This window comes from Leopardus geoffroyi, chromosome B1 (assembly GCF_018350155.1).
Source record: "Leopardus geoffroyi isolate Oge1 chromosome B1, O.geoffroyi_Oge1_pat1.0, whole genome shotgun sequence".
Classification (NCBI taxonomy): Eukaryota; Metazoa; Chordata; class Mammalia; order Carnivora; family Felidae; genus Leopardus; species Leopardus geoffroyi.
The window spans coordinates 39,630,406-39,656,565 of record NC_059327.1 but is presented as its reverse complement, the minus strand read 5'-3'; the positions used below and the strand labels follow the sequence as shown (position 1 = coordinate 39,656,565).

Genomic DNA, 26,160 nt, shown 5'->3' with positions numbered 1-26,160 from the left:
TGAGCATGGTGCATGACACATAGTGTGAATAAACATGTATTGAAGTGAATTTCAGATAATTAGATATGCATAAGTATACTGGTATGACAAGATATGTCCACTAAAATACCATATTTGAAATCATCATAGAAATTTCAAGTAAGGGGCACCTGGGTGGCTCAGTCATTAAGTGTCTGAGTTTGTCGCTCAGGTCACAGTCTCATGGTTCATGAGTTTGAGCCCTGCATCAGGCTGTCTGCTGTCAGTGTGGAGCCTGCTTTGGATCCTCTGTACCCCTCTCTCTGCCCCTCCCTCACTTATGCACAAACACTCTTTCTCAAAAATAAACTTTTTTTTTTAATTTCAAGTAAAACAAAAAATAATCTGAACAGTGAGCTGCACTACTATCTTAGCTTTGTGTTGCTAATTATACTGTGTCTCTAACCAATATGAAAACCAAGGGAGAAGGTATAAGTACGTCTGAACTTGACAAATTAATATATGTTTGATTTCTAGGCTGGTAAATCAAAGACTTCTGGAAGTACAGTCACAAGTTGAAGAACTGCAAAAATCTTTACAGGATCAAGGCTCAAAAGCAGAAGATGTAAGTTTTAATGTGAACTGAGCATGGTCCAAAAGTTTCACAATGTTAAGAAAAGCTATAACCTTTATTTTTTTTTGATGGTCTCTGTCAAAATAATTTATAATTATATTCGTTATAGAAAAAAAAAAAAAAACAGTGTTTTCCTTTTACTAATGTTCCTTGTGAAAAGGACCAGACAGTACTTCATTGTCTGTTTTGGAATCCTTCTGCTGGGAACTAGAAGTTTATTTGTAGTTATTAACTAAGGAATTCACTTCGTGGGGTTTTTGTTTGTTTGATTTACAGAGTAGAGAAGCTAGGATTTTTTTTTTTTTAAGTTTTTATTATTTATTCATTTAAGTTGCCTCTACACCCATCGTGGGGCTCAAACTCACGACTCTGAGAGCTAGAGTCACATGCTCTTCCGACTGAGCCAGCCAGGCTCCCTGAGGCTTTGTGTTTTAAATGTACTCCTCTCAGTATTCAGAGTACAGGGTTTTTCCCTCTGGTCAACAACAACAAAAATGCTGTACAAATTTAGTATGTTCAAATAGAAATTTTTTTTTTTTTAATTTTTTTTTTAACGTTTATTTATTTTTGAGACAGAGACAGAGCATGAACAGGGGAGGGGCAGAGAGAGAGGGAGACACAGAATCTGAAACGGGCTCCAGGCTCTGAGCTGTCAGCACAGAGCCCGACGCGGGGCTCGAACCCACGGACCATGAGATCATGACCTGAGCCAAAGTCGGACGCTTAACCGACTGAGCCACCCAGGCGCCCCAGAAATTTTTATGTATAATTGATATTTTTAAAAATAGTGTTATTCCTAGAAATAACCACCTCTGGATTTCTGAATCCCTCTTACTATCCCCAGCACTGCCCCACTCAATATAAGTTCACTGACCTTCTTTTTATATTCTCTTATGCAGAGTACTGCATGTCTGTCATAGCCTTGCCTGCTTGAATGGCACGCTCACAGTAGAATATCGTAAATGCATTAAGCCAGGAACTAGATGGACTTTCATCTTCTCATGCTCACTGTCTATCACAGTGCTTCTGTAGCACATAATAGTCAGTCTCTGATGAAAGTGCAAATAAATTAAATTTTCCAAATCTTTTACATTTAATAAGCAGTATACAGTAGAATTACAACAATAAAGTATTCAAAAATAGTTTAATCTTTGCTTCAGTCAGTTGGTTCTTTTTTATTATTGCTGGTGTAATTTGCTATAAACTCTGGCCTTTGAGTATAAACCTACACAGTTGCTTCCATTGGTAGTCTTTTTGGAGAATGTCAGAACTACAGATCTATCATTTCTTTCCAGCCTTATAAATATAACAGGGCATAAAAACAAAAGGAACCAAAAAAGGGGTATTAAATCAGTATATTACTCAAAACCTCCAAATATTAGATACAAAAAGCTCATTATTGACCTAATTTTAGGAGTTTCATAAACATGTATCTGTCTTCTACTGACAGTATCCTCTAAGATCGGTGGTTTTAGTTTATCCTTTAATTAATGTGTTGATAGTCTTTCTTAGATCCCAGATTGATTCCTAGTTCCTAAAATTGTAACCAACATCCAACCTACCTTATTCCCTTATTAAAATAGAACTAGTTTGAAATGTCATAAACATACTTGATTAAACATACTTTTAATCCAGAATGCTAAACCAGGAAGAGGTGAAGCAAAACCACCATTAGTGTATTAAAATATTAGGAAGCCCAGCTAAGTTCTTAGAGATGAACCAAAGTGATTTCTTCAGTGAAATCACTGGGTCCCTTAAACTGAGGTAAATGTAGACTTTGTTTTGGTCTCTAAAACTTTGAGGAGACTTTTTGTTGATTTGTTATGGTAGAAAGGGGAAGGGCATGTGGTACATAGGAAGTAAGAGTGGCAGAACATCAGTATCAGCTCTACTTTAGTGTTATAGCGATAGCCATTGTACAGGCTTGATTCTCTTACTCAGAGACACAGAGGAAATTTATTCTGTAAAAAATAATTTTGTGTAACCTGATTTAGATATCACTGTGGTAATCAAATCTAATTAAATATGCTCTGTGCCATCACTTTAAGAGAACATATTTCAGAAGTGAGATCCTGGCCCTAAAAGTACTATTTGCATAAGTTAGTCCATTTATTTGACTGCCCAGATTCTAAATGTCTTGCTCTAAATTCTTAGATATTTCCTCAGAGTTCCTATTCCAATAGGAACTTTCTCTGATATGCCTCAAAATGGTGTGGAGAAAGTATGTGGTTCTTTCCCCCAGCAAATGTTTGATGCTTTCATCTTCTCTTTCATACCTTACGGCATTGTGTCTCCAGAGTATGTAGTATGCAGGACAACCTGCCCAGTGGAACTGGTCCTCTCTGGAGAACATTATAATTCCTGCCTATTTCTGTTATCAAAAGCACAGTCCTTTCATGTGACCTTAAGTCAGAGTAGGATGGTTTACACATTTTTATTATTATTTTTATGTCATTTATTTTTAGCATGGAAGCAGAAAAACATTGTTATATCCAGTCATATGGATAATTTGAGCTAGCCACATTGTATAAAACTCCAGAGAACGAGACAGGATGAGGACACCATAGAAGAAAGAAAACTGTACATTTTTGAAAAAAAAAATGCATAACTTTTACTTCTATTCATGAATTACTAAATCGTTCCTTCTATTGGCTGCTGTGTTTGCTTCATACTAATATGTCCTCTCTGTCTCTTGGCATGGTTTCTGCTCAAAAGGCTATTGTAAGTATGGCTTCCTATTCATTTCTATATATTGAGCAACTTTTTGATTTATGTACATTCTCTTCCATCACAGTTGATGGTATTAAATTTTTAAGTGATGCAAATTTTATGGAAAATGAATATACCAATATTATTGCCTTATAGGTTTATGCCCTTTACACTTAAGATATTTAAGAGGATATTGAAAACAAGTCAAACCAAAAAACCTCTGCTCTTATTTTTTTACCATCCCACTTTTGTTCTACCCCCTTTTATAAATCACATTGAAGCTATTTTCCTATGGCAAATAGTAACTGGCCTCCTGCCACTACTTTAATAGTAACAGTCTTTAGTGGAGAAGTGCTGGAGCATCGAAAACATGGAAGTAAAGACCATGTATAAACTTTGGAGTCTGGCCGACCTGGGTGTTAATTTTGGGTCTGCCACTTGAAATCACTGAATGTCTCCCCAGTCTTACCTCCCTCACATGGGAGATGGGGCTAACATTGCTCACATTGTGAGATTAACATGAGACTGCGTGCGACAGTCTGTACACAGTACACAGTACACACTGTACACAGTGTCTGGTATATTAACCATTCATGAGGTAATTATTGTGTATTATCTCAGTTAAAACTAATTTTGCCAAATTCCAGTCAAAACACAAATGCAAAGTTGCAGTTAAAGTATTTAGAAAATATGTTCACTTTACTCTCTGTACTAAAGAAGGAACAAGCAATAATTGAAAGTTAATAGGTTAGTCCCTTTTTTTTATATTTGGGGGAAGCACTGATAGAGGACCTTATAGTCCACTGATCTTGCTCTAGCTAATATACTGAGCAAAGAAGCGAATTGGGTAAATTCCAGAGCTGTGTTACAATGGGCTTGAATGAATAATTACAGTAATCGTTATTAAATAAGGTGACTGAAAATCAAAGAACTTAATGTGAGGCTTTTTCGCCCCTCACTGCTGCTATTGGCTGATTGAACAGTTTGTTTTATAAGCTGGGTTTGGCTGAATTTATCTCAAAATGGAATGTTTGATAGAATTCATTAATAATATGTGCCCTACAAGTATAATGAAACCTAGTGGTCCTATGTAGAATGCCATTATTTTTTGTTTTTAGGTCAATTCTGATCTGCTTTTTAGGAGAATTTTTAAAAAATACTCAGCCAAAGCCGTGTTCTTCAGTCCATTAAATTCTGTGCATATGCCATCCTTCACATTCCCATACCATCACATAAATTATTTGTGTGCATATTCAGAAATCTCGGAGTGAGTCAGTATTTATGGAAGTTAATCCCGGTATCTGTCATGATACAAGGAAATTATACAGTAGATAAAGAATATGTTAGGAGAAAATCTGTTATTGTTTTTTTTTTTTTTAATGTTTATTTATTTTTGAAAGAGAGAGAGAGAATGCATGTACGCAGGCAAGGAAGAGGCAGAGAAAGAGGGAGACAGAGGATCCAAAGTAGGCTCTACACTGACAACAGAGAGCCCCATATGGGGCTTGAACTCATGAACTATGAGATCATGATACAGATACTTAACCGACTTAGCCACATGCCCTGGGAAAAAATCTATTAGAGTTACTAGAGTTCTAGCTACCTGCCTGTTGACTCCAAGAATATTAGGTCTATATATAAATGGTCTTCTCAGTCATTTCCTCCTGACCCTCATGACTATAGAGATTTCAGATATGCAGTTCCTGGGTATTTTATACCAATTGCTATCAATCAAGGGCTGCTCTCTCTCTCTAACCAAAAAGAAATAGACCTAGGTACATTGTGTGTTTTGAGCTCTTTGACAAGAGAACTTACTGAGAATTTATTCAGAGTTGGTTACTACTGTCCTCTTTATTTTAAAAAAATAATTTATTAGTTAAAATGTTAAATAAACTTCTTTATTTTCCATTTTCAGTCAGTTCTTCTAAAAAAGAAGCTTGAAGAACATCTGTAAGTATAAAAGCTGTTGAGTCTCATTATCCTATTTTCTAGTGAAATAGAAGTATTTTGTTAGATGGTTACGGAGTGTCTAGGCCATGGCACAGGTGGCCCCTGAAGATAAGGGAAATTATAAGACATGTTAATAGTGTCTAAAGGGTCATCTCAACCCAAGGTCCTTAAATCAAAGCAATTACTGCTTTAGAACTGTTTTCTCAAATAAGATTCCTGGGTTTTACATCTTTGTGATAGTATTTATAACTAACTATAGTGAGGAGTTTGAGACAGTCTAGATCAGGAGGCAGAAACCTTTTTCTGTAAAGGGCCAGAGAGCTTTTGCAAGCCATGGTCTGTGCCACAACCACTTAGCTCTGTAATCTGAAAGCAGCCATAGACTGACTATAAACTGATGTGACTATTCCAATAAAACTTTATACTAAAACAGGCAGCAGGCTGAATTTGGCCCACAGCCTAGTTTGCCAGCCCTAGAGTATAGCCAGCTGAATCTTTCTTTTGAAGTAAAGTTTTAAAGTAGTACAAAGCTATCAGTAGCAGATTTGCAAACATATCCTTCAATTGCAAATACATCTGAAAATGACTTTTTAATCTAAAGATGAAATAAATTTTTTCAAAAATTTTTTGTTTATTTATTTATTTTGAGAGAGAGCCAGCAAGCAGGGGAGGGACAGGGAGAGAGGAAGAGAGAGAATCCCAAGCAGGCTTTGCACTGTCAGCGCAGAGCACGATGTGGGGCTTGAACTCACAAACCGTGATATCATAACCTGAGCTGAAGTGAAGAATTGGAAGTGTAACCATCTGAGCCACCCAGGCACCTCCAATTTTTTTTTTAACATGAGAAAAGTGAGATAATCCTAGCAATGGACACTTGCTGGCAAGTCTAACAATGGGCAGATTCTTAATGTACTAGTAGACAGAAAATGGTACCTTCTAGCCATTGTGAGGTTACCTAGAGCCTGAATTCTGTCCTTTTCTTATTCCCATTTCTTTATTGCAAAAAAAGTGGAGTACCTGTTGTTTCATAAAACTGACCATTGTTCTGTGTTCATTTACATGGTAAATATCTTCATCTAAAAGAATTTATTAGTGATAATGAGGCCTATGTTAGTTTCCTGTGGCTGCCACAACAAATTACTACAGCCTGGGTGGCTAAAAAAAGCAGAAATTTATCCTCTACCAATTCTTAAGACTAGAAGTCTAAAATCAAGGAAGTGATTCCTTCTGGAGGTTCTAAGAGAGAATCTGTTCCATACCCCTCTTCATGATGGCTGCTAGCAGTCCTATGTGTTCTCTGGCATATAGACACATCATTCTATCTCTGTCTTCACATGGCATTCTTCTCTCTGTCTGTTTTATCTTCACATGGCCTTCTAATAAGGACATCAGTCATTGGATTTAGGGCCCACCCTGATTCATTATGACCTCATCTTAACTAATTATATCTGAAAAGATGGTATTTTCAAATGATGTTACATTCACAGGTACTGGGAGTTAAGACTTCACTATATCTTTTTTGGGAGATACAGTTCATTCCACAACAGGGTCCATAGACATTTCAAATGGTCATTCTCATGCACATTTATACCTGCAATGGAGGCTGATTTACACATACCAAGTTGGTAAAATTTAAAAGTCCGACATACTAAGAATTGCCGAAGCTGTTCGGTAATGGTAGTTCTAATCCACTGATGGTAGGACTATACATTGATTTACTTAGTAAACTGAACATGCACCTATCCTGTGACCCATCAGTTCTGCTCCCTATTTAAGCCCTAGATTCCTAGAAATGCTGCTACCATCTATCAGGAAACATGTAGAAGAACGTAAGAAAGTACGTTGTAATCATAGAAAAGTAGAAACAATACAAATACCACCAATTGTAAAATGATAGATAGAATGAAGTATATTCAAACAATGTGGTAAAATATGTAACTTAGGGCCAACACACCAACATACATGAATCTTGAGAGCACAGTGTTAAAGATGGAAGTCACAAGAGCAATACATACGGTATAATGTATAAAGTAAAATCAGGCAAAATTCAGCAGTATATTGTTCAGGAATGCACACAAAGTCTTACACAAAAATCAGGAGAAAGGTGAAAATTCTGGGCTTGGGTTCCCTAAGGTTCTGTGATAATTTGTCTCATAACCTGTTTCTTTACTAGGTTAAATTTTCTTATTCTTTAAACTATATATTTATTATTTATCTAGATATATCACATTCTCAAAGAATTTGTTTAAAAGATACTAATTTATTGAAGTATTATACGTAGGAAAAAACAGGAGTAGACTTAACGTAGTGCTGTTTTCTTCTTAGCTTTTTTTCCCCTGTGTTTTCCAATTTGTGCAGCCTTTTTTCCCCTCTCATAAAGTGCCAGAATTATGCATATTATATAACTACCAGGAAGAAACTTTCTGTTCACTTTTTACTTTTGTTTTGGAATATAACTTACATAAAGTACACAAGTTCTAAGTTCCTAAGTCTAGAGCTTGATGAATGTTTTCCTACAATATAAAGGTAACCCAAATCAACATGTAGAATACTTCCAGCAACTCCCCGGACTCTTCGTTTTCCCGTCTAATTGATTCCATCCGCAAACTAGCCACTATGCTGCTCTCTTATCACCTTTCATTAGTTTTGACACTTTCTGAACTTCATATAAAAGGAATCCTACAGGGGCTCCTAGGTGGCTCAGTTGGTTAAGCATCCAACTTTGGCTCAGGTCATGATCTTGTGGTTCACAAATTTGAGCCCTGCTTCGGGCTCTGTGCTGACAGCTCAGAGCCTGGAGTCTGCTTCAGATTCTGTGTCTCCCTCTCTCTCTCTGCCCCTCTCCGGCTCTCTGTCTGTCTCTCTCTCTCAAAAATAAACATTAAAAAAAAAAGGATCCTACAGCATTACCCTTTGTATCTGACTTACTATGGTCACCATTCTGTGGAATCTATCCTGGTGGGTGCATGTATCATTAATTCTTTTTTATTGGAGGATTGTGTTCTTTCTGTTAATTTTTATTTTTAGAACTTTACTTTTTAGAATAAGATTTTGCATTGTAAAACCTCTGTAAAGTTTTAAATTAATTTTTAAAATATACTTATTCCTAGAAGATGAAGATCACTAAATTCTTTGTACCTTCTTGTGCATGTTTCTGTAAAAGAAATGATAACTTTCAAAGTCTGAGATTTTTGTCTCTATTTTTTTTTGCCTATTTTGTGTGTGTGTTTTAATTCATGTTGGATTATGCTTTTTATCCTTTTTTGTTTCACAGCACTTGTGTGCTATGCAAGTGTATCCCAAGAATAAAGAACTTAAATCTTTCAAGTGGAGAAGAACACAAACCAGTAGTAGGTGACAATGTGTTATATATTTTGTTGCAGGGAGAAGCTGCATGAAGCCAATAATGAATTGCAGAAGAAGAGAGCCATTATTGAAGATCTTGAGCCACGATTTAATAACAGCTGTGAGTTTTTCCTAATTAGCATAGTTGTTTTTAATTGAAGTATAGTTGACATATTACCAATTAGCATAGTTTTAAATTGGTTAGCCAGGCATTACCCTAGTAATAAGTTTATATAAAATTCTTTCAGAAATAGGTCCTGTTACATATCCTAGCAATTAAAAAATTTGTCTTATTTACAGAGTATATAATCATCTTCAGAGTATTTCTGATTATACTTTTGAGTTTTTCCTTAACTATGGATGCTAATGAATATTTTATGAAATTAGCTATTTTCATAGTAAAGTTGCATGTAAGTCAGCCAGATTTTGACTGCTTTTGATATTTACACATGTGGTAGCCTATTAATTCTTTTGTGTGGAGCAGGACACAGACTTTTTTTTTCCCCCACTGTGGTAAAATCTACATCACATAAAAAAAAAAATGACCAATTTAACTTTTCTTAATTATATAGTTCAGTGACATTAAGTACATTCACATTGTTGTGCAACCAATATTTCCAGAACTTTTTCATCCTCCCAAACTGAAACTTTGTGCCCATTAAACACTAATCCCCCCCCCCCCCCCATCTGTAGCCTTAAAAATTGAAGAACTACAAGAAGCTTTACGAAAGAAAGAAGAGGAAATGAAACAAATGGAAGAACGATATAAAAAATACTTAGAGAAAGCCAAAAGTGTAAGTATGAGTTTCTGGGCATCTCACTCCACTTTCTTCTTCTTTTTTTTTAAGTGTTTATTCTTTCTTTATTTTCTTACTGTTTATTTTTGAGAGAGAGAGTGTGACTGGTGGAGGGGCAGAGAGAGACAGGGAGACACAGAATTCCAAGCAGACTCCAGGCTCCAGTATCTGAGCTGTCAGCACAGAGCCTGATGTGGAGCTCGAACTCAAGAACCACAAGATCATGACCTGAGCCAAAGTTGGACGCTTAACCGACTGAGCCACCCAGGGGCCCCATAAATATTTTTGAGAGAGAGAACGAGAAAGAGTGAGTGGGGGAAGGGCAGAGAGAGAGAGACAGAAGATCCGAAGCGGCTCTATGCTGACAGCAGCGAGCTCATTGTGGGGCCTGAACCCACGAACCACAAGATCATGACCCAAGCCAAAGTTGGACGTTCAACCGACTGAGCCACCCAGGTGCCCCTCCACTTTCTAATCATGTTTCACTGGTCATCCAGTTTAGTGCATATACAGTGACTTCTCACGCCGAGAGCTATCAGAAGAACAAAAGAAACCTTTGACAAAGAAAAAGCATGAGGAAGAAGCAGTGATCAAAATAGATCACCCCACAGAATAGTTATTAATTACCAAGAGGAAAATGTTCCTTTATGTAGAAAATAAGTGGCAGTCACCTCCTTAAGTAGTAATCAAAATTAGCTGCACTAATGGTAGGACAGCCAACATCTTATGCCTCCTGATGGAGTATCATTGTCATAATATTTAACTTGAAGCTAAGCAACCTATTAAACCTAACTCAGTTCCCAGGGAAAATGAGTTTATTGGAACAAATTAAATAACACCTTCAGAAAATCATCAGATAAATCAAGAACTGGGGATAAAAGTTAATGTTACAAAAAACAAAAATAGGCATTTGAGTATGGGGGAGGACAAGAGGCTGTTCTAATTTAAAAGAGCCCAAAGGGATCTAAGTACCAAATGTAATGCGTTAATCTTTGAGTCCTATATTGGTGGTGGAAGGAGCAGTTATAAAAGACATTTTGGGGGCGCCTGGGTGGCGCAGTCGGTTAAGCGTCCAACTTCAGCCAGGTCACGATCTCGTGGTCCGTGAGTTCGAGCCCCGCGTCAGGCTCTGGGCTGATGGCTCAGAGCCTGGAGCCTGTTTCCGATTCTGTGTCTCCCTCTCTCTCTGCCCCTCCCCCGTTCATGCTCTGTCTCTCTCTGTCCCAAAAATAAATAAAAACGTTAAAAAAAAAAAAAAAAGACATTTTGGAGACACTTGTGGAAATGTGGATTTGGAACCCATAGTGATGACTTCTAGAATTGTTCATTTTCTTACAGATGATGATGATCTTGTGATTATGTAAGAGAATATCCTTAGTCTAAGAAGTATTTAAGGGTTACATGTCATGAGGTCTGCAGATTATTTTATTCTGGTTTTTTTTTTATTTTATTTTAGAGAGAGAGAATCTTAAGCAGGATCAATACTCGGCACAGAGCCTGACACAGGGGTTGACACATGGCTTGAACCCACGAATTGTGAGGTCATGACCTGAGCCAAAGTTGGATGTTCAATTGACTGACCCACCTGGGCGCCCCATGCTGATTACTTTAAAATAGGCTCCCAGGGGTGCCGGGGTGGCTCATTCCATTAAGCATCTGACTTTGGCTCAGGTCATGATCTCACAATTCATGGGTTCAAGCCCTACATTGGGCTTTCTGCTTGCAGCACAGAACCTGCTCTGGATCCTCTCTCTCTCTCTCTCTCTCTCTCTCTCTCTCATAAATAAAATAAACATTTAAAAAAAGGTGATGTGGAGGGAGCTCCCAAACAAGCAAGTTGTCTGTGTGTGTGTAGAGACAAAATGTGGCAGTGCAGCAGTTGGCGAATTAGGGTTAAAGGAAATGGGTTTTTATTGTTCCTCTCTTTCAAGTTTTCCCTAGGTTTTTTTTTTGTTTTGTTTTGTTTTGTTTAACGTTTATTTATTTTTGAGACAGAGAGAGACAGCATGAACAGGGGAGGGGCAGAGAGAGAGGGAGACACAGAATCTGAAACAGGCTCCAGGCTCTGAGCGGTCAGCACAGAGCCCAACGCAGGGCTCGAACTCACGGACCGTGAGATCATGACCTGAGCCAAAGTCGGACGCTTAACCGACCAAGCCACCCAGGCGCCCCAAGTTCTCCCTAGGTTTGATCAGTTTTGATAGTAAAAGTATTGGGCCAAAAAGCAAAAAGACCTTCCCCGGAAGACTGCTAGTAGGCCAGCTAGAAGTGCATCACATGCGCATGCCTAAACCAAGCTACTGGCAGAGTAGGAGATCGGGTCACAGTGACAACCATCAGGATCAGCTCTCTCAGAGACAGAGGGTAGCTAAGCCACTTTAGAAGAAAGGGAAAGGGAACACAGCTGTCAGTAATGTGTGTTGTAGTATTCTTTATTAATTTTAAGCCAGAATTACTCCTTAAAATTGATTCTTTACATAGATAAAAGTTTTATATAATTGAAAGCTACAATTGAATAGTATTTCATACATTCAAATTTTAAAGTATCCTTGTAAGATAGCTTTATGATTCTCACAAGGTTTGTCCTTGATTTTTTTCTTTTATATAACTGCTTCCTTAGATGTTACATTCTTGCAAGTTTGAAACTTCAATTTTTTTTCTCTTATTCCTTTTTGCAGGTTATCCGTACTTTAGATCCTAAGCAGAATCAAGGAGCAGCACCAGAAATACAGGCTCTTAAAAATCAGCTCCAGGAACGGGACCGACTGTTCCATTCTTTAGAGGTAGGTAGTTTGCTATACTATACAATAACAATAAGGTATTTGATTTTTGATTCTTTATTTTCTAGGAGCCTTGCTGTATACAATTGTGTCCATGAATTTAGCTAACTAATTACATTTTATTAACATTGTTTTTCATCTTTACATGTTTACATGTGCTTATTTTTTAGAAAGAATATGAGAAAACAAAGAGTCAAAGAGAAATGGAGGAGAAATATATTGTTAGTGCCTGGTACAATCTGGTAAGGAAATAACACTTCAAAACATATTGCAAAGTTCAATGAATATGTAATAATTATTATACTACCTTTATTATAGAAAAAATTCTACTAAGTGAATCTGAAAGTAATTGCTATCCTAACACACACTAACAAAACCTAATGCTGATCTTAGGACTGAAAAGCAGAAATGAGAACCACTATAAGCAGGGTTACGACGTTTTGAACACATCATTATTCCTACAGCATAGAAAGATAAATGATGTTGATTTCTATCCCTCAGAACCATTTTATTCCAGGGGAAGGGGACTTTAATAACATCTAAACACAGATGCAGTAGCTTTTATTTTGTGGAATGATTTCATTGCCTTTGCAGGACAACAACATTCTGGGCTTCAGTAACACTTTCTGGATATAAATAGCTGTGAATTTTGAAGAATGCTGTACTTTTTTTTTCAATATTTTGTCCTAGACTGGTCTTTTTTTCTTCTTTGTTTTTCTTCCCAGTAAGACCACTTCTGCCTTGTCAAAATGTTAGTTGCCTAAGACAGGAAATTGAGCCAGATTTTTTTTCATCATCCCCCTGTGACCCTATAGTTATGTTATTGTTGTTTCTGTTTTACAGTTGTAACTGATACTGTGTCTTCAAGGGTAATGCCCCAGGTTTTCTAATAATGTGATTTTATGTTTGTCAGAAACTCAGACAATTTCATGATTTGTCTATATTTGCCTTGGTTAAAACTACATATTTCAAATCTTATCATAATTTACAAAAACAAAGGAAGAAACCAAATTAATTTAGAATACTATTATTAACAAATATAGATTTCTTAAAAATTAAAAAATAAAAATAGGGGAAAACTACCTAAGGAAGTTCTCTGGGAATTAGTTCTGAGTCCACCTCTTCTGTGTCCCCTTTGTCCTCTTTAAAGGTTGGTGTTAGTGATCTTGGAACTCTGTCCCTCAATACTTAGTAGTCATTTCATAAGTTTTGATTGATTTATATGACTTCACATATTGTGGTTATAGAACCAAATTTATTTATTCTGTGACATGGTATTAAAGAACATTTTTAGCTCTCCAGAGAGTAAAGGAGTAACTCCAAATAGTCTCACACAAGTTATGTTCTAGTGAGGTAGCCACACATACATTCAGAAAATTCTACATCTCAGACTACTGAATGGAAGGGGAGGTGACAGGCACTGGGAAAAGGCATTAAGTATCTCAGAGAATTGCCCAGTTGTGGCTATTGAGGTCTTAAAGGTGTGTGAAGAACTTGAATAAGTTGCTTGAAATGTGAAAATGAAAAAAAAAAAAAAGTTTATTTTAAATAACTTAATATATGTAGCCAAATTAATAAATTAAAGATTACCAATAGATATTTGTTAGTTTTCTTCAGATTCTTAAATGCTTTGATTTCAAATTGAGTAAAAAAACATGTTCTGGGTTTTCTCATTGGGAAAATGGAGAAGTGTTATGTATTTGGGTATACATGACAGATTCTGTTAAAGATACACAGCCATGGCCAGTGTTTTCCCTAGAAGCTAACTAGTGATAGGAAGATTGATTGTTTAGTCTTCTGTCTTCTGTGCCAGTCTTTCCTTTCTCTAGGAAAGCCCTAGGACTTTTCACATTGCTTGGCATATGTACCTGCTCTCCTTTTAGTTCTCAGTTGCTTATTTCTTACTTTCTTCCTTGTTACAGTGTCCACTTCCTCCCATCAGTTTACTTGTAGCCAATCACTAGTGAGATTAAATAGCTCCTCTTGTTTCTTAATGTTTCCCTGACCAAGGTTCTTTACTGGCTTATGAAATAAGTACCAAAACCACTATTTCCCTGATCTCCTCATAAACTAACAGTTGAAAGGGTGCACTCCCAGAGGTTTCCAATCCCCTGGTAAGGTGCTCTGGGCCCAGCAACTCTATATCCTCTCCCTTCTAAGCTAGTAGACCATCCTACTCCAGTATTCAAGAAAGACCCCCAGCTCTGGTTTGGGGCCTCTGTTGTGGGCTGTCAGGAACTTTTCTTAATTTGCTTGAGAATGCAAGCCTGCCTGAAGTGAAGAAAAACACCCTGGAGGTATGTATTATACCTAGTGTGGCTTTCCTCCTTAAGAAACAACCTGTGCTTTTCACTCAAAATAAGTAAGCCATGTGATTTCCACAACCACGTGCGAATCAACTCCTACCAATCAATTGCACTATTTGTTCTTGGGAAATCACTTTATACATTTGATTTGAGAAGGAAGTATATATGATTATGGGTAATCTATTGTTTTGATTATTGTAAATTCAGAAAATTAAGGCTTAATTTTTCCAAGAGAAAATTTGTACTTAATTATTGGAACAAAATGTCTCTGTAAGATTTTAATCTGAAATGAGCAGAATTAACATTCCTAATTGTGCCTTATGATTCATTGTGACAAATACTGCGTGAAGAAATTTTCTTTAGTGAGAGTATGTTCTACTTTTTTTTATATTGATTTTTTTTTTTTTTTCCTATGTTATATAGGGAATGACCCTGCATAAAAAGGCGGCTGAAGATAGACTTGCTAGTACAGGTTCAGGGCAGTCATTTCTGGCTAGGCAAAGACAAGCAACCAGCACAAGAAGATCTTATCCGGGCCATGTTCAACCAGCCACAGCAAGGTAGACAAGTCTTGCCATCAGAATAAAAAAACATCCTACATTCAAAGCATACTTCTGTTACATATGACAACATTTCAGGAAATTCAGCCAGCTTATTTTTTGTCTCTTTTATGTTGATATTTAGTTGTTTCTCATTTGAGGACTTTCTCTCTCCTATATCTATAATATTTTAGTTTCTTGGTTCTTTATTTTGTAGTCCTTTCAGTTCCTTTTAATGTGCCAAAAATTTTTAAATGCCCAATTAAAAGTGTTGTATAATAGTGTAGTACTTTTCTTTGTATGAAAATGTCCTTTCCCCAATGGTGTAGGCTTTGTAATGAATTAGATTTTCTGCCAATAATTGATATACAATTTATATTCTTTATTGTGCCTCTGTGTTACCATGCTTTATAAGAATGTCTTTGTTTAAAGGGAATTAATCTTTTTATGATGTATTAATCTGTGTTTTCAATTGTTTTCCAAATGCACTTCAAATAACTTGCATATTTACTATATAAAATGGTTGGCAAGTGCACTTTTTGCAAAGACATAAATACATTGGCAGAGGTGCTAATCCGATGTTACCTAAGGCACCTGATAGATTTATTTAGAGGGAAAAAAATAAGTTTTCCACGTTGTTTTATAGGAAATTAAATTTGTCCGAAGATTTGGAAACTATTTTTAAAACATACATAAAATTTCATTATTTCTTGCTATCTTGTTTGCTGACAGAAGATAATGGATTGGTTAGGTTATTTGGGGGGAAATTACAGGAAAAAAATCAGGCAGTGCATTCATTTTTTTCTTGTTTTGAAATATCATAGTAACTGAGGATCAGATTCTAGCAATGCGGCTGACATTTACAGTTTCAGTTACCCTCCACATCTAAAAGATTTATTTTTCATATACTTACTAGTAACAGGTAGCCTTACCTTTTGGGCAATTTCCTTGTTGCACCTCATTTTACTTATTCTTTAATATAAACCCTTCTATTTCTCAATTCCTAAACCTAACATCTTAGTATCAGTCCTTAAGATCAATAAGTGACTTCTTGTATGTGATGTTATGACAGGTCTTTTAACATTTTTTTCTTAATTCTATGTACTAGTCCAAGAATCAGCCACTGAATAGATTCTCTTGGGTATTTGGTTGCCTCAAAGTTCTTAGATTTGTTGACAGATTGTAAACCGTGTTCATTTACTTTTTTGAATGGCCATCAAGTCATAATGATTGTAAAGCACTTTGGCTGTATAAGGTGCTATATAAATGTGAAACAGCATTCATTTGAAAATGAAATGCCTCTGCCTGACTTTCCATATTAAGTATTTGGTCCCAAATTATATCTAAGTTCCCCTCCAGCCTTTTTCTTGCACCATAGCCAATTTTTTTTAAGCATAAAATTATTGAAATTAGGTTGATTGGTTGGTTGGTTGGTTTTGGTTTCAGATACGTCACCTAAAAAGATTTTATTTCATGTACTTGCTATTTGGAAGTTCAGGTTTCATTTAGTCTTGTATATTAAATACAAATGAATAACTCTAAATCAAGTTAAATGTAATTAAGAACTTTCAGAAACTATATTCAAGTGTTTGATTTTAAATCCTTACTTTCTTTTTTGTAAGAAAATTGACCTAAAAATTAGTAGCGTTTTCATTTGTCCTCAGAAACCATTCTTGAAGAAAGCTATTAGAGTATACACGGAAATGACTCCATACACTGTGCTAATTTTTTACATTACGTACAGAGGTCTGAGTGCAGTATGATTGCTTCTGCCTGATAAGACTATAAAGCAGGAAGAATTAGTAATAATGGAGAGAACGACGTGAGTAGAATGCATTGTGAGGTTTCAGGAGACTAAGCAGACCTCATCAACATAGGCAATTTAACAGTACAAGATTAAAAACTAGTTAAGATGGTTCTTACCCCTGCCCCCTTATTTCACAAATAACATAAGGATTTAGCTGTTTTAAAACAGGGCATGAACACTAACCTTGGTAACATTAAAATTGTTTGAAAATTATACTACCTGCAGAATAAGATAGATGAAAATAAAAAAAAAAGAGTCTATGATCTCTTTATTAGATGGATTATATCCTATGAGACGAGAGGTTTTAATTTTAGTTCTTTGTTTACTGCTCCAGTCCTGGTCTTCTGGTCTACCTGGTAGGTAGGCTACCAGGTGCCAGGCTTTTAGAAGCAGGTTTTACTCATTTTTCTTTGGCATCTGTTGCATGCTATTATTTTGGTGTTTACATTCATAACTTTCATGTTCCTTTACTGTACCTGTATGGGTTTAGTATATTACTTGCATTACATAGCAGAAATTATATTCCTAAACATTCTGATATTTTTTTAAAAAGCAGGAATAAAACTGAGCTGTAGCAGTGACAACCTTGTTTCCCTTGCCCAGCTTTGGGCGAGATTTATAAATCACTACTTCTCCAATAATGATTAATAATTTTTCAGGAGGTTTGTGATGATGCATGGTTTGTCTGGAAGTTAAAAGCCATTAGGCACTTTATCTAGATGTGAGCTATACTGTGCTATATTCTTACAGACTCCCTGTATACAGTAGCTTCAAGAAGCCACAGTTTGCTCGAACAACAACAGAGCTGTAGCCCTGGCCTCCACAATGGAGTAAGTACAGTGTTACTGCATTAGCTTGGGGTGACCCATCCCCGCAGTGTTGAATTCTTATAAACAAAAATCTTATTTTCTGTTTTCCTTCTAACCAGGGTAAGAAAATACAAAGTAAATAACTAAAAAAATTTTTAAGAGTAACATTTATGTTCTGCAGTGTGCATTTACAAAGTTTGTAATCAGAAAAAATCCAACAGATATTGTAGTTTTACCACCTAGAAACAGAGAATAAATAATACAACTGTACATATCTGAAAAGAGCTTCAAAAATTCAATCATATCTTTTTATCATTTGTCTAATTCCTTGATAATAACCAAGAAAAAAAGTCCCTAAATAAAGGACCCATGTTCCAAAATTGATTAAGATTGAATTATTTCTATTTGATAGTCCTAGCCTGGTAAAATTGGCTTGGTGGGATGTGAGATGAGTAGATTATAATAAGGATAATTTTGCATTTGTAATTTTGTTGAAGTTTTATTGTTCTGTTTATACAGTAAAGCTCAATTGTAAAAAATTAAGCTAGATGTTATCCAGTCAGACATTGGCCCTGACATTTCATTAACCCTGCACAGGCGTGAAAATCCACACTATGCAAGCACATCAGCAGTAAGTGATTGTTCAGTGAGAGATGAGTTAGGCTAAAGAAAAGATCATTTTATTAGCTAGTTTACTCACGTCTCCTTATAATAGCAGTTTTGTTTATTTTTGTTAGCTAATGATACAAAATATCTTCCAGTGCCTCTTGCTCTCAGACAAGCATTCATCTTTTCAAGCTAACACCATGTTAAAAATTTGAAAATCCCTATCCCAATATGAGAATTATCTTGAAACCAGAGTCTAAATTTTTAAAATTATCTTAACTCTCTGCATTTAATTTCCAATTGTCCAGATCTCAGACTCTGGAATGTTATAGTTATTGCCAGTTGAACATGTGAGATTATCTGAAAAAGCACCCACAACCCACAGCTACTGCACACCTAGCTAGTTTCCAGCCCTGTGGGTAAGAACACCGTGACCCTAAAGTGAGAGGAAAGTGCTTGGTGTTTTGCTTTTTGCTAATTACAGAATAACAACATTAAGGCAAAATGCTTTTTGTTGTCTATTTCTTAAATTATGGAAGGAAGCATTGACTTCTCCCCCTTGTATGATGAAGGGACTCATTGTGCTGATGTAGCATATTCATTATACTTCAAAGTCAACCTGTGTGATGCCCTGCAGTAGATGAAGGAGTGTGTTAAAAAAAGAAATGGGGCATCATAATCTTTGAAAATTATTTTAGCATGCCTTTTATTTTCCCTTTTTCTAAGTTAAGAGGGTCATTCAATAATGATAATCTCTTTTTCTATAGTCCCAACTGTCGAAATGGCAGCTTATTTTGGTACATTTGATTCATTACATTTAGAAAGTGGTTTCAGAGCTTATTCTTTGTAACTATAATGATTCTAATATTTTATATCATGAAGTTTTTATATGAGGAAGGCTATTCTCAATGTGTCTGTCATCCAATTTTTTACTTTCTATAAAGCATATTTACATAATAATTGGTGTATGTTCCTTTTATTGAAAATGTTTTATTGTCCAGTTTAAGCACAATAATTTTATTCTTCTAAAGTTTTATAGTAAATACTGTTCATTTCTCAGAACCTAAAAAACAAAATAATTTTCTGCTGACACAGCTAATTTCTGCCTTTCCCTATTCCCCCAAATCATAGAAATATTAATATTTAGCTTCCTTTTTATAAAACGAAGGACAGCACAAATGTGATGATATCCATCTCTTCTAAATCACTGAATATGTTCTTGAGAAGAATTTATTGATTATTTTGTTGCTAAACAGCCCTTTATCAACCCAATCCAACTCATGTGTGTTATCTATGAATGTAAAAACTTATGAAGTTTATTAAATTGATAGAGAAAGGGACATTAGTTTATTTGAGAAACAAGAGACCTGAACCTAATTATGGCAAGTATATGAGTTTGGACAATTGTAGGGGGGTCTATACATGTTTCCTAATGATTACATGTCAACGATTAATGTGATGTCTCTCTTCATTATTTTTCTATTTTCCAATAATATTCTGTAAGATCAGTTTGTCTGCTGTATTTATAAGTGAGCATAAAAATGTGAGGAAGTAACAGAAGACTGTGAAGGCAAATCCATTCCTAGAAATTAGAATGTATTATTGGGATAAGACATGGCCTGATTATAAACAAATATCCAGGCTGATAGAAGTACTAATACAATTAAAAATAACATTGTCTTAACAAATGTTCCTCAAGTGATAGTTTACATAAAATCTTCTCACTCTCTTACATGATCATTAAATAAAGAAGAGTAGACAAAAATGTAATTTAGTTTCTAACTGTCCTTCCCTTCAGTGGGCATTAGCTGGCATGCAACATTAACTATACGTTTATCAGTGGAAGGGAAAGCATCTATTTTTATTTTGAAACTGTTAACCCATTACTAAATCTAAGATAGTGATTTGAAGCCATTGAGGATACTTGGATTTGATCAGAAGAACTCTGTGGTGGCTGAAAATTACTACTGACTTCTCTAGATCTGCTGCTTTATCTAGTTTATACACCTTAGGATCAATTTTATGTTCCCCCCTAATTAGACATAGTAGCCCCCCCACAATATTTTGTTTAAATTGAAAGCAGGAGTAGAGATTTTTAAAAATATATTCAAGAGAGTCTTTATGTACCTGATACGTTATCACCAGGCTCTGAATTAGATCTTTAGGATCTGAAGATGAAATCATCAGAAAAAGTGTCCATAGCCTCAAAATTTCAGGCCCAAAGGGCTACCAAATGTCCCAAATTCTACCTACTCAGAGCTTAAAGGAAGAATTAAATACCATGACAAGAATAATCTCAAAATGAGAAAAAGAAAACTACCAAAGCATGTTGAGGCTTTAATGTATGTGGGAGACTTCTGAGCAGGTGTTATCACTTTAGATATCTCTAAGGTGACAAAGGAAAATAATTAGTTTAGCAATTGTTAAAATTAATAAAAGGGATTCATGTTTATTCTTGGTGTGTTTGTCAACCTATGGGCAGTGCTTACTGTATACATTCTATAGTGTGTATATGTCACTATTATAGATGAGTGTCTTAATATTATTTACTGTTCTATCTAATCATTTATGTATTTATACTTTACTGCAAGGTTCACAGCACTTTACTAATATTAGATAATTATTTTTCTTCTACTTTTCTGTGGCATTTTCTATTTATGTCTTTTCTGCTAGGGTCTTTTCCTTATTTTGGAGTACTCACTAAGAAAAATGTAAAAGATCGCCCAAAGAAATGGGCTCTGTACTCTTCCTGAAATGTTTAAAGTGGGATCTGAAAATCCAAGTCTAAAGATCTATTTGAAGCTGGATTGGGGCTATTGGGCATAAATTGCATTTTATATTTCACATTAATAAGACTTGTATAAGTCAGTACTCATGAGGCCAAATTCTCTCAGATGCCAACACCCTTGAAACCTTTTGTTTTCTGGAGTTATATTAGTAAAAAGTAAACAATCTTCTAGTTAATTAGAGAATACCAGAAGGCACCTAGTCCCATGGCCTGTGTGTACCCAATTTTGAGAGACCAGAATAGTCCAGTTCCTGGGCTTAGACGAACCCTTTAAACCCAGCTGAATTGTTCTCAGCAGGCTTCCTGATAAAAGGGGAAGTGTCCACTGGCCTGATAACTAAGTCACTCCTGGTCCTCCCGACTCCCAGAGAGATGGACCATCAGCCATGGGGAGTTCTCACCTTTGCTGTGCTGTTTCCTAAAATACAAACCTACCAATTGCCCTTAACTCTCATAGTTTCTTCATCATTGCCTATACCCAAAGACAGGAGAAAGAAAGCCAGGTTCCAGGAGCCATAAAGTTGGAAAATCTGGAAAATGGTGGGAGTTAGTTGATGAGAAAAGGTAGCAGAACGCTCCAGAAATATCCTTCATTCTGCTATAACAGATGCTTAATGAACTTGACTGTTCTTAAGTTCAAAAGTAGCTAAGTTTTCAGCCTGTTCTCTTCAGAGATATTTTTAGAAATCAGGACTCTTCCATTTGTAACTTAAAAATGTTAATACTCAAATCATAGTCAAAAAGTAGTGAAATATTTGTTGTTATGTAAACATTGACACATGATTACTGCCAAAGAATAGGGAGATTTGCTCATAAGAACATTCTCTTAGAGTTTTGTTTTGTGCTTTCACATGAGAGAAATGCCTTTATATTGTGAAAAGTTTCTGTAGTATTTTCTTCTGTATTACCCCCTGTTCTACTGATGTGCTTTGCTTAAGCAAGTCACCTAGAAGAGAGCAACACTGAAATAAGAGAAGTCTAGACCCTGACCTTTGAGAGAAGAGCTGCTTTTGTCCCCCTAAAGTAAAAAATTAAAAAAGAAATATGCTCATACATACACACACACAAAGACAGAATATTATGTTTTGAATATCTATTAATTTAGTTGTTGAGTGAATAAGTTCCCTTCTAAATGTCTTTACCATCCGGTGGCTTGCTGATTTAGATAAGAGTAGATCCTGGGCCTACATTGTCCAATTTATTAGCCACTAGCCACATGGTGATTTACATTTAAATTAAAATTAAATAAAATTCAAACTTTGGTTCTCTCTAATCACCAACCACGTTTCAAGTGCTCAGTAGCCGCACATGAATAGTAGTTACCATATTGGACAGCATAAATATAGAACATTTCCATCATTGCAGAAAATGCCTTTTTACAGTGCTGTCATGCCCAAAGAGAAAACAAGGACAAAATGAAAGTTTTCAGTTAACTTATAATAACTATTAGATTTTACTGCCGTAGTTGAAGAAAGCTGTTTTTCATATAAAAATTAATACCAGCCCTTTTTAAAGACACTGGAAAAATCAAAACCCCATTCTTTGAAACTAGTTTTCAATGTATTTTTTTAAACAGGTTCTTAGCACTTTACTTTTCAAGTGATTAAATTAAATCATTTCATAAATCATAACTTAGTATCTTCAGGCTTTTTTCTCCTTGTTTTGTAGTCCTCAAATTGATGATACATAGTTTCTAACACACATAGAGCAAAAACCAATGAATGCGTTATTTATTCACAAATAAAAATTGCTAAACATTTATCCTTCTGTTATTTTTAAATCTGTATAGATCTAATGAAAGTGGCAACAGTTTTTGTTTCTGTCCCTTTAAACATTTCTCCCTAACATCACATTTGATCGTTTCCCCCTTAAAGGTATATCAAGATCCAAATAATTCCTTGGTTTTCTTCATACTTTCTTGCTCTTAATAACTTGGATTACATGAATTAAGTTCAGTTTCATATACGAAGCAAGAATTTTATTCCAGTGACTTAGTTAATGAAACATTTTTTTGTATTTATTAATTTACTTTTGAACATAACGAAAAGGATGCACATGGATGCATCTTTGACTTTTTTAATGAAAATAAGGGACTTAATCATAACTCTTTTCAGTAGGCTTGGTACTTAGTTAAAACTGTCCTGTTAGGAAGTCATGATGCTGATGCTTTCCTCTTCTGTTTTAAATGTTTTAAATCAGGCAACAGACTCAATCCAGTAGGTCAAATTCCAAGCAAATTATGAAATTCTTATCATCATTCAAGTACAGATCGGTAAATGGTGTGATTTGAGTTTGTGTTATTATTTTCTTGTTGGCCTAATTTAATATGTGTTCTACAGAGATTCATGTTAGTTAAGGGAAATTTTCATTATGCTTGAAATACATAGTATTTTAGTATAAATACAGGAAAAGACTGTACACAAATGCCAATCAATGATTTGAGGCCTTTTAATTTTTTTAAATAGTAGCCTTTTGTTTTTTAATAGCCTTAGTTATTTAAAATTTAGATGCACTAAAATGTCATTGCTGTCACTAACTTTGCTGTGAACAGGTTATGTGTAATTCAGAATGCTTTGCACCTAGAATAATTTCGAGATTTATTTTGTTTTGCAGTTTTCATGTTTTGACAATTGCCCCACCATTTATAACACCCAGTTTTTGGTTGTGTAATGAATGGTAAAATTCAAACATATCTAATAATTTAATAATTTGCCTTATTTTGATTAATAAATTCTATCAAAGATTTGAGGATAGAAAAGGCTTTTTTTTTTTCTATAGTATTTTTTAAACTTTTCAGATGAGCTGGAAAACACCTTAGTACATTGGAGTTGGAATTGTATTGATTACAGTCCCAGCTCTAAAGCCTTATACTCATGTCTTAAGTATTATTGATTGTTCTATGAATTGTTGTTAGTTTCCTATTTGGCATCACAGTTATCCACCTTGCAGTTAAGCTTTGGCAAAAAGGATATTACTTGGTATATTCTTATTTCTGGTTGACTATTGAATTTATAATTCAACAACTTCATTCTTTGTCATTATAATCCAAAAATGAAAGCCACATAGAACTCTAAATTTCTCACTTCACAATGGAATCAATACAGATTTAGCAGCATAGTACATAACAGCATCCAAGGATTTTTCCACATGTTTACCAAGTTTACCAACCATTTACTGTATATTAGATCAGTGGATTTTCTGTTTTTCTGAGGTGAATGACTTATTAGCCTCAGTAAGAAATTTTCACGAAAGTCACAGAAACATTAAGTCCAATAAACCACCAGAAGACAGATTTTTAATTTTTTTGAAATCTTATATTGTATTTCCTTTTGATATCACTTATTCATTTTAATTTTATGACTGCCAACTTGTTATGGTATTAATTATATGTATATGTTTATATGTATGCATATAATATATGTATATGTATATGAAGAATAAAGTTAAGATTTGGTCAAACTATATTTTCCCATTCAAGTACAAAAATGTTTTCAAGGCTGCAAAAAGTGTACAGTTGTTAAACAAGTTGTAAATAAAGACTTGTATAAAAATTCAGTGTAGATTTTTCTTCTTACTCTTAAACCATGACAAACACATACTTAATAATTATCTAATACTGTTCATCCACTTGCCTTTGGCACTTGCCATAGTGTACTATCAATTTAAAGACTATGCCATTGGGGCACCTGGGTGGCTCAGTCGGTTAAGTGTCTGACTTTTGATTTCAAGTCAGGTCATGATCTCATGATTGGTGAGTTCGAGCCCCACATCCAGCTCTGCACTGTTAGTGGGAGTAGTTAGCTCCCACTGCTTGGGATTCTCTCTCATCCTTTCTCTGTCTTCCCTCCCCTGCTTTCTCTCTCTCTCTCTCTCTCTCTCTCTCTCTCTCTTTCCTTCTCTCTCAAAAATAAATAAATTTTGGGGTGCCTGGGTGGCTCAGTCGGTTAAGCATCCAATCCTTGATTTCAGCTAGGGTCATGATCTCACAGTTTGTGAGTTCGAGCCCCATGTCGGGCTCTGTACTGACAGTGAAGAGCCTGGCTTGGGATACTCTGTCTCCCTCTCTCTCTGCCCCTTCCCTGCTTGTTCTCTCTTTCTCTCAAAAATAAACATTAAAAATATTTTTTAAATAAATAATCTTAGACAATAATAAGGTTTATGCCATTGACTTATTGTAAATTACTAAATATTCTTTGAGGGTTTTTTCCAGTAACTATCAGAGATTTTGTTTTGATTTAGTCTGGTTCTTAATAGTTGTGAGCTGATTGTCCAAAGTTCTTAAGGGATAAAAGCTAAACATTACAGCTTCTCCCCTCTCAGAGTTACCACATTAGCACCATCAACCTTACTACTGACAGTACAGCAATAACCAATGGTAGAGTAATTGCATTCTTTAATAATATAAAGCATTATCCTTTTTTTATAAAAAGGGGTTTATTTGTTTTTTTGTTTTTTTTTTTTAATTTTTTTTTCAACGTTTATTTATTTTTGGGACAGAGAGAGACAGAGCATGAACGGGGGAGGGGCAGAGAGAGAGGGAGACACAGAATCGGAAACAGGCTCCAGGCTCTGAGCCATCAGCCCAGAGCCTGACGCGGGGCTCGAACTCACGGACCGTGAGATCGTGACCTGGCTGAAGTCGGACGCTTAACCGACTGCGCCACCCAGGCGCCCCAAAAAGGGTTTTTTTTAATGTTTATTTTTGAGAAACAGTGCATGAGTAGGGGAGGGGCAGAGAGAGAGAGGGAGACACATAATCGGAAGCAGGCTCCAGGCTCTGAGCTGACAGCACAGAGCCTGATGTAGGACTTGAACCCATGAAATAAGAGATCCTGACCTGAGCTGAAGTCCGACACTTGACCAACTGAGCCACCCAGGTACCCCTAAAGCATTATTCTTGAAGCATCCCATTTAGGTGATTAGAGCTCCTTTTCCTTTCCTTCCTTTTCCTGCTCCTTTTCCACCCTTTTTCTCATCTCCACCCTAAACCTTACTGGAATATGACATCTTTAGTGTTGGATAAAGTGGCAGTGGCAGGGTGGAAATTGATTGTATTTACATTAAAATAATCAGCTAATTAATTTCAAAGTGAAGTTAGCACCAAGATAAAAAATAGCTATGTAGTCAAAATA

At 35.6% G+C, this 26,160-nt stretch overlaps 1 protein-coding gene across 7 annotated transcripts in view; it reads left to right on the top strand.

Annotated features, from left to right (window-relative positions):
- The window catches only part of HOOK3 (hook microtubule tethering protein 3), a 116,230-nt gene extending 91,647 nt beyond the window's left edge, over positions 1-24,583 (top strand). For 4 of the 7 annotated variants that reach the window (XM_045458695.1, XM_045458674.1, XM_045458716.1 and 1 more), the window contains 8 exons: positions 496-583; positions 3,308-3,313; positions 5,217-5,251; positions 8,635-8,717; positions 9,290-9,390; positions 12,072-12,176; positions 12,344-12,415; positions 14,903-24,583. In XM_045458695.1, coding sequence (XP_045314651.1) covers positions 496-583; positions 3,308-3,313; positions 5,217-5,251; positions 8,635-8,717; positions 9,290-9,390; positions 12,072-12,176; positions 12,344-12,415; positions 14,903-15,043 — 631 coding nt within the window. In that variant the 3' untranslated portion in view covers positions 15,044-24,583. Of the gene's footprint in view, positions 1-495; positions 584-3,057; positions 3,245-3,307; positions 3,314-5,216; positions 5,252-8,634; positions 8,718-9,289; positions 9,391-12,071; positions 12,177-12,343; positions 12,416-14,902 lie in introns of those variants that run through there. The other 3 variants (XM_045458704.1, XM_045458685.1, XM_045458730.1) reach the window with 2 other exon arrangements.
- The last annotated feature ends 1,577 nt before the right edge of the window (positions 24,584-26,160 follow it).